We start from the raw sequence: 16151 nt of genomic DNA, 5'->3' as shown, positions 1-16151 counted from the left end.
GTTTTCACTCATATTTTCATCTCCCTGTAAGTCTAGTGTATTTAACTAATCATTTAAACCCCTGTCATCTTAGGCTGCAGGGTATGTTCCTAACAAAATAAACAAGTCGAATGAAATCGTAGTTAAACCATACCAATGCATGAGAGAGAAAGCACACACATCTAGGCTCTGTGGGAGTGATGCGGGTTCAGAGTGGGATGCCACATGCACTATACTGCTTTGCACAAGATCAAGTCTGGACCAGCGGCCCACTGATTCTGTAGTATGGGTTAGTAAAGGGTTGCTCATCCCCACCCTCACCCCCATCTTCCTGCCTTCTCTTAACCATGATGGTGAGTAATTCAGAAATGCCATGCTTTTGTGGAGTGAAGTTTGCTTAGTAATTTGTTTGCATCAAATGTTGTTTATTTAGCATTTATAGAGCATGTGGCCTGTTGGAGGAAAGTACAGATTCCTAAGTTCAGTAATTTAAAGTACGATGGGCTTCTTTCTACTTCTCAATTTTTTCTCTTTCATTTTTGCTTTTTGTACTTTTTCCCCAGTGAATATTCCTTTATATATAAAATTTATTCATATTACGTTCCAGTTTTTATCCCCTCACTCTTATCTTCCTGTTCCCACCCTCTCTTCCTCTTCTGCCCTATTCCCCTTCCCTAGGCCACTGATGGCGGGCCCTCCTATCCTACTGGCTGCCCAAAGCCTATTAGGTCTCATCAGGATAGCCTGCATCCCCTTCCTCTGTGTGTCCACAAGGCTGTCTTGCCAGGGGGCAGCAACCAAATTGTGGGCACCTGAATGCGTGTCAGAGGTTCAGCGGCAATTCCTCCTCCCCGACCACATGGAGAATCAGCTGTCTGTCCATCAGCTCCATCTGAACAGCGGTCTAGTTCTCGGCATGCGTTGTCCTCGGTTGGTGCCTCGGTTTGTGCAGGCCTCCCTGTGTCCAGGTCCGCAGGCCTTGATGGTCTCCCTGTGGAGCTCCTGCTCCCTCCCGGACCTTCCATCCCCCTGACTCTTCCCTACAACTCTCAGCACTCTGCCCAGAGTCCAGCTTCAAGTCCCAGTATCTGTCCTGAACCCCCCCTGGGTGGGGTCTCTCTGAGGACATCTATGTGGGGCTAATATCCACTTATAAGTGAGTATATACCATTCTTGTCTTTCTGGGTCTGGGTTGCCTCACTTGGGATGATCGTTTCTAGTTCCATCCATTTGCCTGCAAATTTCAAGATTTCCTTGTTTTTAGTAGCTGAATAGTATTTCATTTGTAAATGTATCAGTTTCTTTATCCATTCTTCTGTTGAGGGGCATCTAGGTTGTTTCCATTCTGCCTATTACAAATAAAGCTGCTATGAACATAGTTGACTTTCAATTTTCTTCTCTCAACTTTAGCTATGTACTCCTGATTTAAAAAAAAAAAAAAAGAACTTTTATTCATGCCCAGTCTTTGTCTTCGTTATCCTAAATTCTCGGATGACAATAGTTGCTTCTCCCCGTACTGTGTGCTCTTCAAGCCTTTTCCTGCAGTGTGGGGGACTCGAGGCTTGTGTCCTTTGATTGCATGTACTGTGCCGTGTCGGTTATGTGTGCAAACACACTGTCTTTTCTTCTTCGTTCACATTATGTAAGAGATGAGAACCAGGCATGTGACTAAGTTAATCGCATGCCACATTTCACTTCAGAAATTCAACATGTTAGCTTAAGACTGTAGTATGTTTGTAAACCTGAAAATACACTACAAAGAGAGAGCTTTGTAGTAGCTCAAGATTTCATATAGTTGTGTGCCTTAAAATGTCCACGCTTGTCACCACAGTTACCTATCTGAATGTACTCACTGACATGCCTTCAAACAGAAAGACAGGCTCTGAAGCAGAGGTTTCCTGTACCAAATTTCAGCCTTGATTGAATCTTATGCATGTGAGAGATCCCCTGTAAGTGGAGCCCTTGGCATCATCTTGTGTGTGGTGTAGCTAGCAGGCAGCATTGTGAGGAACTGCACCGTGAGCTAGGATCTGCAGCTTGCTCCAGGCACACACGCCCGACCTTCCCCGCTCTTGAGCTAGGTTGTTCTCCAAAAGCAACAAGTGCTACTTGTCTTCCTGGAAAGCGGTCACGGAGCTGTGAGGCCTGCGGTTTATTCTTAAGATTCCTCTGCACCCTTGGCCTAGGAACACTTTACGGTTCTCTTGGAATTTGATAAAAGTTTCCTAACTTTGAAGTTAGAGGAGGCTCTCATTTCAGATTGGGCAGTTTTTTTTTTCTTCCCCTCTCATTTCACGATGCCAGAAAAATCATACATGGTACCGTATTTGGAGAACAGCGCGAGGCCTCAGAGCCTTGAGATCCTATCTATCTCAGAAAGTGTATCAGCTGCTCTAGGTGCTGTGGGCCCAGCTTCCCGAGGTTTTAAGTTCTTTAAACTAACCTCCCTCTCCTCTCCTCTCGGTCACACATACTCTTCATAGTGTCTTAATACTCAAAAATAGTGGCAAGATACACACAAAACTGGCCGTGTTATAGTGGTGCCCCTCAGTGGCGCCAAACCCACTGATGTGCACTCATTACCACCATCCACCTCCATCCTCCTCCTTTATCTTCACATGCTGAAACTTTATATGCCCTGAATAGCTTCCCATTTCTATTTTCCCTCAACTCCTAGCAACTATGGCTATAAGCTTCTATCTATCTCTTAAAATATTTATTTTATTATGTACGGATGTTTTGCTGGTCTGTATGTATGTCTGTGCACCATGCCCATGCAGTGTCCATGGAGGCAGAAGAGGGTGCTGGACCCTTTGTAACTGGAATTACATGCAGCTCTGAGCCACCATATGTGTGCCGGAATTGAACTTGGGTTTTTGGACAAGCAGCTAGTACTTTTTATGGCCAGAGACATCTCTCCAAGGCCAATTTTCTACCTCTTTAAATTGGACTATTCTAGGTACTGAATACCATGGGAATCCTACAATATTTGTATTTTTGTGACTGGTTTTCTTTCAGTTAGCATAGCCTCTTCAAGTTTCATCTGTGTTGTAGCATGTGTAAATTTATTCCCTTTAAGGCAGAATAGTGTTCCTTGGTATGTATAAACTACAGTTTGCTTAAGATTTGTGCATTGTGGACACTTGACTGGCTTCCACTTGAGGTTGTTGTGATCATGGGGCCTTTGAGTCCTTGCCTTTACCTAAAAGAGGGTTGATAAAATAGTTTACAAAGTTAAGAGCTGTGAGCAAAATGGAGGAGGAGGAGGAGAAAGAGCAGCAGTAGCAGGGGATAGAGTTCCAGATTTCATAGTTAGGCTGATGGTGCTGTTGACACAGCACAGAAACAGGAGAAACAGGTGCCTGAAAGCCTGGAGAGGAAAAGGTTGAGTTTGACTTGAGTCTTGTGGAATCCCAAGTGCTGGTGAGGATTTTCAAGGTGGAGTATGTGGAGACAGTTTTGAATGTAGATTTGAGAGTTACCCTTCATACCCTCCTAAGTCTAGGCTGCCTGAAGCATTTCTCTGCCATGATAGTCAGTGAGCTGCAACCACCTCTGCCTTTTTTAAGTAGCTTTACTTAGGCATTTTGGCCCAACAGCGAGAGAAGTACCTAACAAGATTGCATTAGTTGTAGTGGAAGTTTCGGTGCTTTTAAAAACTCAGCTATGTTATGTAAACATGTTTCCGTTTTAATCTCAGGTGTGGGCTATGGGGCTGCTTTAGATTGTCCACAGCAACGGACTGTTTGCCTTGTGCGTGGTCTTTGCCAGCTGCAGACAGTTTAATTCTGGGGACTCTGAGAGGAAATATATTCCAGAGCCCTGGGTAAAGGTGCTCCAAGAAAGAAGAAGGCTGCTGGTGCTCACCCCCGCTGCTCCTGGTTGCTGTTGATGCAGTCAGAGAAGAAGTTGTTGTTGATATCCTGACTATGAAGATTGACCTTGCCCTAAGGAACCAGCAGGATGAAATGAAGTCACGGGGTTCTCGTTGACACCTCAGTCAAGAAGTAGTGAAAATAAAGACAGCATATTGCCTTTCTGGAATCCTGTGATAGTTATTAAATAAGTCACTCACGTTGATATTTTTCTCTAACTTTTCATCACTGCCGACAAAACTACTAGTTGATGTAACTGTGGCGGGAGCCAAGTGATTTTCGGTGTTGTTAGGTCAACATCGTGTCTCCTGTAGTCAGTTGCTGCTGCACAAGGGAGGCATCTACTCTCGGAGTGTGCAGCAGTCGCCCTGGCTGCGGCAGAGGGCCCGCGCAGCATGGGAGAGCAGAGGCTTGTTAACTGGACTATCACTGATGTCCCTTCTGATGACTGCAGCAGCAGCGTGTGCATCTGCTTTCCTGTGGCAGGTTGTTTGATCTCGGTTTAATGGCTAAAGCTTTGTATAATTACAAAGAAATCAGAAATCCTCCTGGTCTCAAGTGGGCTTATTTACAGTTGGACTGCTAGCAGGAAGTGCTAAGTTTGATTGTGCTAAAGCCTGGCCAGACTCCTGGTGAAGTCTCCTGGAGCTCTCTGCCCTCTGACCTTTCGGTGGACTACGAAGGTGTATGATTTCAAGGTGCTAAGTGCCCTGAACACAGCTGAGAGAACTTGGCTCTTTCTTCTTATCAGGAGGGATTTTTGCCTCTTGGAAATGTCAAAGGAGTGTATTATTAGGTCCTTAGACTTAGAGTGCCAGTAAAATGGGCAGCAAAGATTTTCTAAATTCTGCAGTTACTCTCATTAGCGTTGGTTGTTGCCGTGTGGGGAAGAGCCTCAGTATGAAGTATCTGTTTTCAGCAGAGGGATTTAGAGCTGGCTTAAGGAACTTGGCATGTGCATGCAGCGCAAACACTGTAGAACTGTTTGGAGCCACTGGTTCTTAGGAAAGGATCTCACATACTATATTGTTGCATGTGCAGTTTTGATATTAATATCATATTCTTCAGATATATAAACATTCCACCAAGGTCTAGTCCTTTCCAGTCTCTCCTTAACTATGCTTTCCTTTTTGCTTCACTTTAGTTGCTTTTTCATTAATTCGACAGTTTTCTTCTTTTTTCCATTTGGAACTTGGACTATACATCCCCCGAAATGATGATTATAACTGAGAACTTTACAAAGTTAAGCTAGTGTGACAAGTGGGATTAGTTTTCAAGTTATCTGAAGCTCTCAAGCTTATTATTTTGAACCTGTGGTTTTTTTTTTTTATTGAGTTTAAAAATTTTCCCTTAATAGAGAGCTTTTGAACCCAAGGAAATATCGCAGCTAACACGGTTGAATCCAAGGCCAAGTATTGCTGCCTTACTTAAGGAGGACATGGGAAGTGCATGAAGACAGCTCAGCTGGAGACCTGGTCATTCTTCAGACAGCTGCTCAGCAAAAGGAGACGTGAGGGAAAGCCTACGTGGTCGGATTTCATAGACTGTGCACTCACTGTCTTCACACAGTTACGGTAGATTTGTAGCTATGGAACAAGCCAAGTATTTCACAAAGAGCCACCACAGATGCTAATAGACATATGAAAAGTTATTAACCTGACTCACAAAGAATACATATTGGAGCAAAAGAGCTTGTTTTTCATTAGTTTGCCAAAAATGTACAAGTTTAGTAATAACTGGTATTTAAATAATGAAGAAGTAAGGATTATCTGTGAACATGTAAATTGATATCGGGGCGGTTAAACTGTATGAGTCAGAAGCCTTAAAAGCTGTAAGAGTCAATTTAACCTGGGTAGTCTCCTGCCAAGAATCTTTATCCTAAAGAATTCTATGCCTTCCTGTTAAGGTATCATAGTATGTGCATTTCCTCTGCTCCAAATATACAGAGATGGCAGGAATAAGACGTTAAAGGAATAAAAGGAGACAAGTCGTAGCTAGGTTTGTAGACTGTGGCATTATACATGGGAAGGACCAAAACAGAAAGGGCAAGTCAGCTGGATTAAAGCCTTGATCTTGCAGAGCTTCTGGGTGTGAAGACAGAAAGTTGAATTTAGGGTACTAGGGAATACAGGATTACCACTGCAGGTGGGCATGGAAGTGCCTATCTCCCTGAAGCCAGGGGTTGCAGTGAAGTTTCATTTTTTGTAAAGGGAGATTGAAAGAAGTCCCCTGACCCTAGGGGCGCTATGCTATAGTTTAGTTTGATCTGTGAGTCTTGAAGAGCAGATGTGAGCTGTGTCTTCCACAAGTGGAATCAGGGTGGGGAATTATGAGTAAGGGGGCAAAGATTGTGCTGCTGTGTAGGACACCACGTAAAGCTTGGTCCAGCATGGTGGACATCCTGGGAGCGATAAGACAAGCTACTGTGGAGCCACAGGTGAGCACAGGTGGAGAGAACCACCAAGGAGAAAAACAACAAACAACAACACAGACAAAAGCCTTCACAGTATAGTTCCAGTAACAATAGAAAATAAGCAATTAGAAGAACAAATAAAAAACTAACAAGAACACAGTTGTTCTGTGTGAGAGTAATAGATTGTATAGACAGATCAAAGACTAAGTGATACATGCTCATGTTGCTCCAAGGAATAAAATATTACATCATTGACAAAAGCAAACATCTAGAATTTTACTCCAGCCTGCTGCCTAGCCCACAAAGCTCCCTGATCACTGAAAGAAGAAAAGTGGCTTGATCGAAATACAAGAAAAGAAGGAAGAAAAACTAACCAATAAATAATACCAGTTAGGCAAATTCCAGCCCAGAAGCAGAAACACCAGGGAAAACCAAGACAACACAGGTCACTGATGAAAATGACCTGGAAGAACTGCCAGACAAAGAATTTAGAAAAGTGATTACAACTTTTCTAATTCAGTTAACTCAAAGAAGATGTGAATTATACTCCTAGAAGAGGAAAAGAGATGAATTAGACATCAAAGTCACTAAAACCTATGTAAACATTTTGATAAAGAGCTACAATCCAGGGAAACGGTGCTGCAGTGTTGAGAAGAGCAACATAATAAGCCAGATCTTCTTATAAGAATAAAATAAGATAAATCCTTGCTCCATTTTTTTTGTCCCTGTACATCTTGTAGGCAGAACAAATTTTAGGTCAAAGGTTTTGTGAATGGGTTGGTGTCCTTATCCCTCCATTGGACGTCCTGCCTGCTACAGGAGGTGGCCACTTCAGGCTCTGTATCCCCCACCGCTAGGAGACTCAGCTGGGGGTGACCTCATAGTCTTCCTCCCCTGTGATCCCAGGTTTCTGGCACATCCCACAGATACCCCCCCACCCACTTCTGATTTCCAATTTCCATTTCCTTTCTCTCACCCTGACCCCTGTTATTACCCCCTTACGTCTAATCCCCACCCGTGTTCCCCTCCCCATCCCTTCTGCTACCCAGTTCCTTCCTGCCATCTACCTCCCAAAACTATTTTATTTCCCCTCCTGAGTAAGATTCAAGCATTCTTTCTTGGGCCCTCCTTTTTACTTAGTTTCTTTAGTCTGTGGATTGTAGTGTGGTTACCCTGTACTCTATGGCTATTATCCACTTATACGTGGGTACATACCATGCATATCTTTTTGGGGTTGGGTTGCCTCATTCAGGATGATATTTTTTAGTTCCATCCATTTTCTGGCAAATTTTAGGATGTAGTTGTTTTTAATACCTGAGTAGTATTTTATTGTGCAAATGTACCACATTTTCTTTATCCATTCTTCTGTGACATCTGGGTTGTTTCCAGTTTCTGGCTATTATGAATAAAGATGCTATGAACACAGTTGAGCAAATGTCCTCATTGTATGGTGGAGCATCTTTTGGGTATATGATCAGGCGTGGTGTATCTGGGTCTTGAGGTAGAACTATTGCTAACTTTCTGAGAAACCACCAGCTTGATTCCTCCACAGTGGTTGTACAAGTTTGCACTCCCATCAGCAATGGAGAGGTGTTCCCCTTGCTCCACAACCTTACCAGCATGTGCTATCACTTGAATTTTGTTTTCTTCTTAGTCTCGACTGGAGTCTGGTTCTCAGGGGGCTTCACATCTCGCTGGGGCCTCCATATGTTAGACTCGGATCGCCCGAGTCTATTCCCAGAAGCCCAATTGAGAGCCAGAGTCCAGAGTCGATGCAAAAGCAAAGGAATTTATTAAGCTGACGCATCAGGGTCCCCCATACTCCGGGGAGATGGAAAGACCCCTATACGCTTCTTGTATGTTTACAGCCTTCTCCTTCTTTAGGTTAGGGAAATTTTCTTTTATGATTTTGTTGAAAATATTTTCCGAACCTTTGAGCTAGGAATATTCTCCTTCTATTCCTTTTATTCTTAGGTTTGGCCTTTTCATAGTGTTTCAAATTTCCTGGATGCTTTGGGTCAGGAACTTTTTAAGATTTAACATTTTCTTTGACCAATGTGTGAGTTTCGTCTATACCTGAGACTCTCTCCGTCTCTTGTACTCTGTTGGTGACGCTTGCATCTGTAGTTCTTGTTCTCTTCCCTAGGCTTGCCACGTCTCCAGGATTCCCTCAGTTTGTGTTTTCTTTATTGCTCCTATTTCCATTTTCAGGTCTTTAACAATTTTGTTCGTTTCCTTCACCTGTTTGATTGTATGTATTTTTCTGCATTTCTTTAAGGGATTTATTGATTTCCTCTTTGGAGGCCTTTCTCATCTTCATAAGGTTGGATGTAAGGTATTTTCTTGTACATCAGCTGTGTTAGGATGTCCAGCATCCTTGGGCTCTGGTGGCGCCCTTGTTGTTGACTGTGTTCTCATGCTGGCCTTTAGGCACCTCGATTTTACGGTCATTATAGATCTAAGTGCGGATTTCTGAGTTTATCTTTGTTGGATGGGTCTTTTTTTTTTTTTTTTAAGATGTTTCTCCTTGGTTTCTGTTTATTCTCTGTCCTGAGTGGCCTGGGGTTCTGATGACTAGTGAACCTTCAGGTCTAGTAGAGTGTCTCTCCTGTTTTTGTTTGTTTGTTTGTGGTCTGCGTGGCCTCTGGGATTTGGGATGCTAACCTTGCCCCTGGTGTCCATGGTACCAGTGTGGCCTGTGGCTCCTGGTAGTAGCGGTACTCCGGGAAAGCATGCAGAGTTTGGGGCTCAAAAATGGAGTACAGGGAATGGGGTATAATGTAAGGCTGTTGGGTGGGTTTATGGGGATATGGCAGACAAGGGCTTGGGGCAGGGGACCTAGCCCTGGAATTCAAACTTGACTCGTGCTCTGTTGTCTGGAACACACCCTACCTCACCTGCTTCTCACTTGCCTGCAGTCCACATAGTTTACAAATTGCATATTTACTAATGTACATGGTTGGTTTTACGTCAAAGCTGGCATTGCAGTAAGGAAACTGAGGCTGAGAGAGACTGAGGAATATGTACACTTTGGAATTACAGAGTTTGTGCCCCCAAATCTACTTGCCTTGTTTCTTTTACAGTGGTGCATTAATTGAGAATGGGGGTGGGAATGCTGACTTTTAAAACATTAAGATGTTTCTTTTTCTTTAGGAATATGGTATAATAAACATAGTATTTTACTTTCTTTGGCTCAGCTGTTTCCTACTTTTTGAGCTACATCTTTTTACTCATTCAAATCTTGCTTAAGAACCAGGCCAGGTTCCTACTTGCTTCAAATCCTTGTAAGACACATTGTATTTCTTACAGTGGATGTTCATTACTTTTAATAATATCAAATGTGTATTGACCAGCTCAAAATATCATGCATAGTTTCAAAACTATTCACAGGGAATGCTGGGTGTAATGGGGTATACCTCTCAGGCCAGCACCTGAGATGCTGAGGCAGGAGGATAGCTTGGATTTGAGGCCAGCCTGGACACATAACAGGTTCCAGGATAGCCTGGCCTACTGTCAAAACAAACAAACAAACAAATAGCGTACACACACACACACACACACACACACACACACAAACACACACGTACACCACAACAAAACTGAATTAAACCCTCCAAAACCCCAAACTAGTACCTAGAAAATGAAAAACACGTGATAACTAAGAGTTGACAGCAGCAGCATCTACTGGGACTGAACAGAGGAGTGGAACAAGAAACAGATCCCAAGCATGCGTAAGACACACCCATGTGTCATGCTTTGAAAACCAGTTAAGCCTTTTGGGTAATTCCATTAAAATTGTAAACCACATCTTCAGCAAGATCTGTGAGCTTAGACTCCTCAGCTTTCCCAGCAAAGCCGAAACGTAGGCCCATAGGTTCTGGCACGCAACCTCAAGCATTTTTCTGATTTTGAGTTGCAGTCTTTTTTAGTGTAAGGTGGCGCGTGCCCCTTTGCTTGGGGAGCTGTGGAAGTGGGCCTTAGCCAGCACGGGAGCACCAGGGAGGGCTTTTCTGTGACCTCCTGTTGGCAGGGAGAGCCAGGCTCCGAGTCCTTTCTGGCTATGTGGCATTTGTTTGTGGCAGAGCAGTATGCTGTAGGGCCTAGCTGTGTGGATTCACCGAGGCACCACTGCTGGCCCGAGCTGATGATCCAGGGTGAGCTCTTGCCTCCAGCCAGTGTGTTCTCATGTGTGCTGGAGCCTGGCTGGCATTTGGCGCAAAGGAACCTTCAGCGCTGATTTCCCTCCTCACCCTGGTGTGCTTGTCTGCGAGCTCTGCCAACAACTGTTTCACTGCATGAACAGGAGGATGTATGTCCTAAAACAGACCCTGAAGCACCAGGCTGTGGTTTTGTGTTGCATCCCATATTAAGAATCAGTAGGTTATGTGTTTAAATAGGTGGGAGATAGTTATGGTCAATAGGTGGCTTTCATTGCTGAAGGAGAATGTTTCGAATTCCTATAGAGGAAGACCGTTTCTGTTCTGCTCTGCCGTAGCAGGGCATTCTTCAAGAATGTTATCTTTTGGCAAAGCCTTTCGAGTGTAATGACTTATACATGTGTGATGGTCTGTACCTCAGCCTAGCTGAGAAATGTTGGTTTTCACAGTGATTTGTTGAAGCATTAATTACAAACAGTTCCTTCCATCCTCCACTACGCCTGTTGGCCTGTGAGACAGATCTCTTCATCTTTAGTCTATCTTAGATGGAGTATGGAATTTCTCTTGGAAATATAGACCTTATACATGGATTAATTTAATGATAGACTCTCACAGATGGATTTTTAAGGTGGTATTTGTAAGGTGGAACTTCTGAATTATTCAGTGTTTAATTTTTTTTGGTGGCATTTATAAATATTGTAGTGCTTTGTGTTTATAAAAAGTCGTAAGAACTAGTTAAAAGATCACAGGGAAATGCAGGCTTTCCTGAGCTTCAAAGGGAAATAGAAGTGTAGGTTTTGGTTAAAGTAATGATAGTGTATATACATGTGAGAATGTATATTCATGGAAATATCATTAGTTCTTTTTATCACTGTGAGAGTGGCTACTGCTGAAAGAAGAAAAAACATTAACCGATTAGTGAATTGTGCTCTTTCACTATTATAAGTCCTTCCTAATGATCACCAATCACACCTTAATTAGGAAGTCTTTCAGCATGATGGGTAAGAAAAGAGCATCAAAATGGAAGAGTGATTAGATAAATAGAGTTATGTGCAAAATTGAGCATACCGGTTTGCTTCAGGTATGTGTACTAGGTGTTAGACTTCTGTTCCAGTTTTGTTATTTATTTTGGATTATAATGTAAAAGATCTAGAATTTTGGGGTCAAAAAGAGTTGTTTGCTCTGAACGGCTCTGGTCGTGATAGGTTTGTGAGTAAAAGCTGGCTTTCCTGGGTTAGAAGGGTTAGTCTCCCGAGCTACCATGTCTGGTTGGGTAGATGGTGCACTGTATAAGGTCAGTGACTTCTGGAGTTGGCAGGGAACTAAGCATAATTTGTGTGTGCTGATCCGTACTGTCTTGGGTACACTCTGCTCTAGAGCAATACTCCTTCCTGTTCTTGGTGTCTCATTGCTTCCTAACAATGGCCCTGGTGCAGCATTTAAAAATTTCCAGTTTTATTTGAAAACTACTTCTTTCTGTTGTTTTTCTTCTAGATTATTAATATGAGTGAGTGTGTGTATATGAGTGTGTGTGTGTGTGTGTGGGCATGCGCACGTACATGAGTGTGTTACACTCATATATGTTGTGTATATGCTACGTGCATCCATAGGCTTTATAGATGCCTGAATATAAGGTGAAGCATTGTAAACTCTCCCCGTTGAGATTGCTTGTCTGAATAGGTGGTGCTGTTTGAAGAAGCCTTAGACAGTGCTGTATGGATGCTTACAAAATTGTGCTTCTTGAAATTGGAAAAGAAAGCAAAAAGGCTTAATATAAATTTGGTGACATTTTAGACTTTTAAAAAGGCCGTGCCTGAGGCTGGAGAGACGGCTCATCAGTTACAAGTGCTTCTTATTGTTCCAGAGGACACAGGTTCAGTTCCCAGCACCCTAATGGCAGCTCACAGCCATCGGCAGCTCCCACTCCTGGAGGTCAGAGACACTCTGCTGACCTTTACAGGGACTGGACAAGCGTGTGGTGTACATACACACATGCAGGCAAAGCACTCACACACATTAAATCTAAAAATAGAGCACTGCTATAAGTGCATACGATGAAATAAGTGTTTCCAGAAGGAAGCATCCCTGCTACCACAGTGGTCCGAGAGTAGATGGCCGTGCGTTGTTTAGTATTTGCAGGGGTGTATTACAGAGAGCTTGGCTGCCTCAGGTTGTGTGGATGGAGGGTTATGCTGGAAGACTGTAGCTACTGATTCATGGGAAAGACCCTCATGGCAAAGATGCAAGAGGAGTGAATGAAATTGGCTCATGAAATGCTACAGTAAGCAAAATAATTTAAAAGCCTACATATTCAAGTTCATTAAGATTTTTGTGTATGCTTTATTGGAAAATAATCTATTATCCTGTATTTGAGGTCATTTTATATTCAGTAATATGTAATTCTTATTTTTACCCAGAAACTGAGGCTCCTTGAGGAGCTTGAAGACACTTGGCTTCCTTACCTGACCCCCAAAGATGACGAGTTCTATCAGCAGGTAAGAAGAGGTTTTAGTGTTTTCACCATATTTGACCAGAGGCTTGATCCCAGGCGGTGGGTCACCCACCGGCAGAACACGTGCCTTCCCTCCCAGTCTGCTTTCTCTTCCAACTCTGTCTAGACAGTTCCCCAGCATCCACGGTCCTTCCTGCCTTGCACCTCTCTGCTCATGCTGACTTCTTACTAGCCTTGCGTTGTTTTGTCCTACATAGAATATAACCTTGTCCTCCTGTCCTGATGCTGGCTTGGCTGATCCTTTAAGAGCTCACTTAGGCATCGGCTCCTTTGAGAAGCTGTTGCCATGTTATACCTCTGTGTTTGGCAAGCTATTTGCACCTTTGTAAATGTGTCCTCTACTGCCTGCTTGTCCCATTGGAAAGCAGGATTGGGATTCTGGCTCTCTGAATTCTTCAGCACTCTTCCCTCATCTATGACAAAACAAAGCAAACAAAAACCAAACAAAAACTGCTTGAATAGGAGTGGGAGGAGAGATTCATTGGCATCACTGGGAAATCTGTAGGCTGGCAGCACTTGGACGGCACAAGGGGTAATGTGGTTCTCAGCGTCTGAGTTTGCAGTAGGGGCTAATGGGTTCTTTCCTCACGCCTGCTTCTGGATTCCCCGGGCAGTGGTGGAGTTAGCTGTGTTTGCCTGGGCTAGTTCATGTGGCTCCCTGCACTGGGAACTCCTGGACTGGGGTTCAGTGGGAGGCTTATGGGAGGCCATATGGGCGAGTGAGGGTCAAGATGTATGAAATCCCCCAAGAATAACTTAGTTTCTGGTTCCAAGGAAGTGAGAGGTATGCTATTCAAGCAAAATAGGGTGAAATTTCACTTATTTCTTTCCTATTAAAACATATATTTGAAGTTTAGGAATAGAACCATGTCCCCCTTGGTAGCACCCGTTTGTCCATAATAACTCCGATGATGAAGGAAGGGAGGGTGGAAGGCCCAGCTGCACTCTGCCTTCTAGCTCACCCTCATTTCTAAGACCTCGTCCTCAGCTCTTCACTGTCGTTTGCTTATCAGCACTCTCAGGTTATGTTTTTCTTCTCTGCCCCCATCTGTCCCTGAAGTCACACCAGCTCCTGCTTCACATCCACAGTGAACTGCCTTTGCCTCATGTCTCCCACTCCTTGGTGATTTACCCTGCTGGCTATTTGCACTACCTCAGAGAAGCTGTGCAGCTTTGCATATGGAAGGAGGCGGCTCCCTCCATCTCTGTCAGTGTGTTCCCGCCCTTGCAGAGCACCTGTGTGCCGGGAGGCTGTGAACAGTTCCAAGGCCGGTCCATAGGCGGTTCCTGACAGCTCCCAAGCCCAGAAGCCTGTCTGCCTCCTCTGTTGTGCTTTATCTTTATCTTCTTACCACTTAATTTCATTTACTTATTTTTCATTTTTATTTATTTATTTTTGGTGTGATGCTGCTGGTGGGTTGAATGCAGAGCCTTACTCATAACCAGGCAAGTGTTTTACCAACTGAGTGATAGCCTCAGCAAGCCCTGAAATGATTTTTAAAAAATATCCTTTTTTTCCCCCTCTAATCTTCTGTAGTTTTTTTTCAGTGCCTGGAGCCCAGTATGTGCTTAGTTTACTTGAGCAAATGAATGAATGATGAATATACTAGCAGTTATTTATTTTTGTGGCAGGGTCTTACTGTATAGCTCAGGCTGTTTTAAAACAGGTTATTTATCTATGTGTCCATGTCTATACAGATGTATGCAGGGCCTCAAGGAGGCCAGAAAAGGTGCAGGTGGTTATGAGCTGCCCAGTGCAGGTGCTGAGCTCCTCCGACTCAGCAGCGAGTACTCCTGGCAGCAGAGCCATCTCTCCAGCCCATCCCCCTCAGGCTGCCTTGGAATTCAGAATCCTTCTGACTCAGCCTCCTTAGGGCCACACTTACAGGTGTCACGATGCCTTGTTACTTTAAAAGCCCGTTATATAATGAATCTAGTGTGGTTTGCCTTTGGATTTTTACCCACATACACACTTCCATAGGAGATAGCATCATGAAATAGAGGAGTGATTACAGAAATATTATACCCAACAGTGAGAGGCTGCTCCCATTTTAGCTCATCTGATTGGCCAAATTATCTGCAGCAAACATATATTTGTTTTGCAACAAGGAAAAGTAGCCTACAAAGACAGTTTATAGCAAGCAAAAGCAGTAAGCTCTGGGGTGCTTGCCGGTACTCCCTGTGACATGTACCCTCTGGTACTCAGTGTCTCAGTGTAGCCTCCAGCCACTTCTGCTTTCATGTGGAGCAAGAAGCAGGTAACAGCCTGCTTTGCTCTGACTAGCCACCTACCAGGGGCAGGGAAAAACAACAACAACCAGATGCCAACGGACAAGGCCTCCAGGCACCTTAATTTCCACTCTAAAAATCCATTATCATCTGTATTTAATCATGTTAAATATAGCTATCTGCTACTAAGCCGTAGAGCTCCTGGAAACCTCGGGGTTAGAGGCTGCTCTGCGGCATACACATACACACCCAGTTGCTTGGATGGTTGAGCTGGAGGGAGAGAATGAGCCCAGGAGTTCGGATCCATCCTTCCTCAACCAAACCAGAGTGAAACCAGACGCAAAGCAGCGACAGAAAGGAACGGTGAAGGAAACCTACTCCCTTAGGAGATGACCTAAAGTGCTTACAGTTAATAACTAGCCCACGGGAACCGTGTAGTGGCTCCACTGCACCCACGTGACCCTTCTGCTGTGGAGACTGCTCCTTTTCTCCCCCAACATCGTTCCCAGTCTCCCTCATGTCGCTCTTAGTGTCTTTCTGCCCCTGCTCTGTGCCCTTTCTCCCAGCTGTAGAGGCATATGCTCTGTTCTACAGGACTCGGTGATGTCACGTGTTGTTTGTCTTTTCTGGCTTGTCTCCTTCAAGTTAACGTTCTCTAGTTCCATCAATGTTGCAGCATATGACAAGATTTCCCCTTTTTATGCTTATGTAGTATTCCATGGTGTATTCCCCCACCCCCACCCCCTTCACTGTAATTGAAAATGTTTGTAAATGACAGGGATGGATGGTTCGAGTCTGACATTGAATCCTTTCCACAGGCTTTTTACCATAGGAATGTCAAACCAGCTTGTGGTAAAATGTTGGTGTTATGCAGCTAGCTTGTGGGCATGTCCCTTAGCCTGTGCCAGGCTCTGTAGTGTTCTGTGAATGCTCTTGAATTTAGCTGCCACACCAACCATGTTCATTTCCCCTATAAGCCAGCAGCT

The 16151-nt window shown here is 43.9% G+C and overlaps 1 protein-coding gene across 1 annotated transcript in view; it reads left to right on the top strand.

Moving 5' to 3' along the window:
- Positions 1-16151, top strand: part of FTO (FTO alpha-ketoglutarate dependent dioxygenase) — a 357684-nt gene that overhangs the window by 82935 nt on the left and 258598 nt on the right. The window contains exon 2 of the mRNA XM_084756998.1: positions 12842-12919. Coding sequence (XP_084613124.1) covers positions 12842-12919 — 78 coding nt within the window. The remainder of the gene's footprint in view (positions 1-12841; positions 12920-16151) is intronic.

This window comes from Acomys minous (genome assembly GCF_964271855.1).
Source record: "Acomys minous genome assembly, chromosome: 14".
Lineage (NCBI taxonomy): Eukaryota > Metazoa > Chordata > Mammalia > Rodentia > Muridae > Acomys > Acomys minous.
The sequence above is the reverse complement of the archived record's forward strand: the minus strand, read 5'-3'. Positions and strand labels throughout refer to the sequence as shown.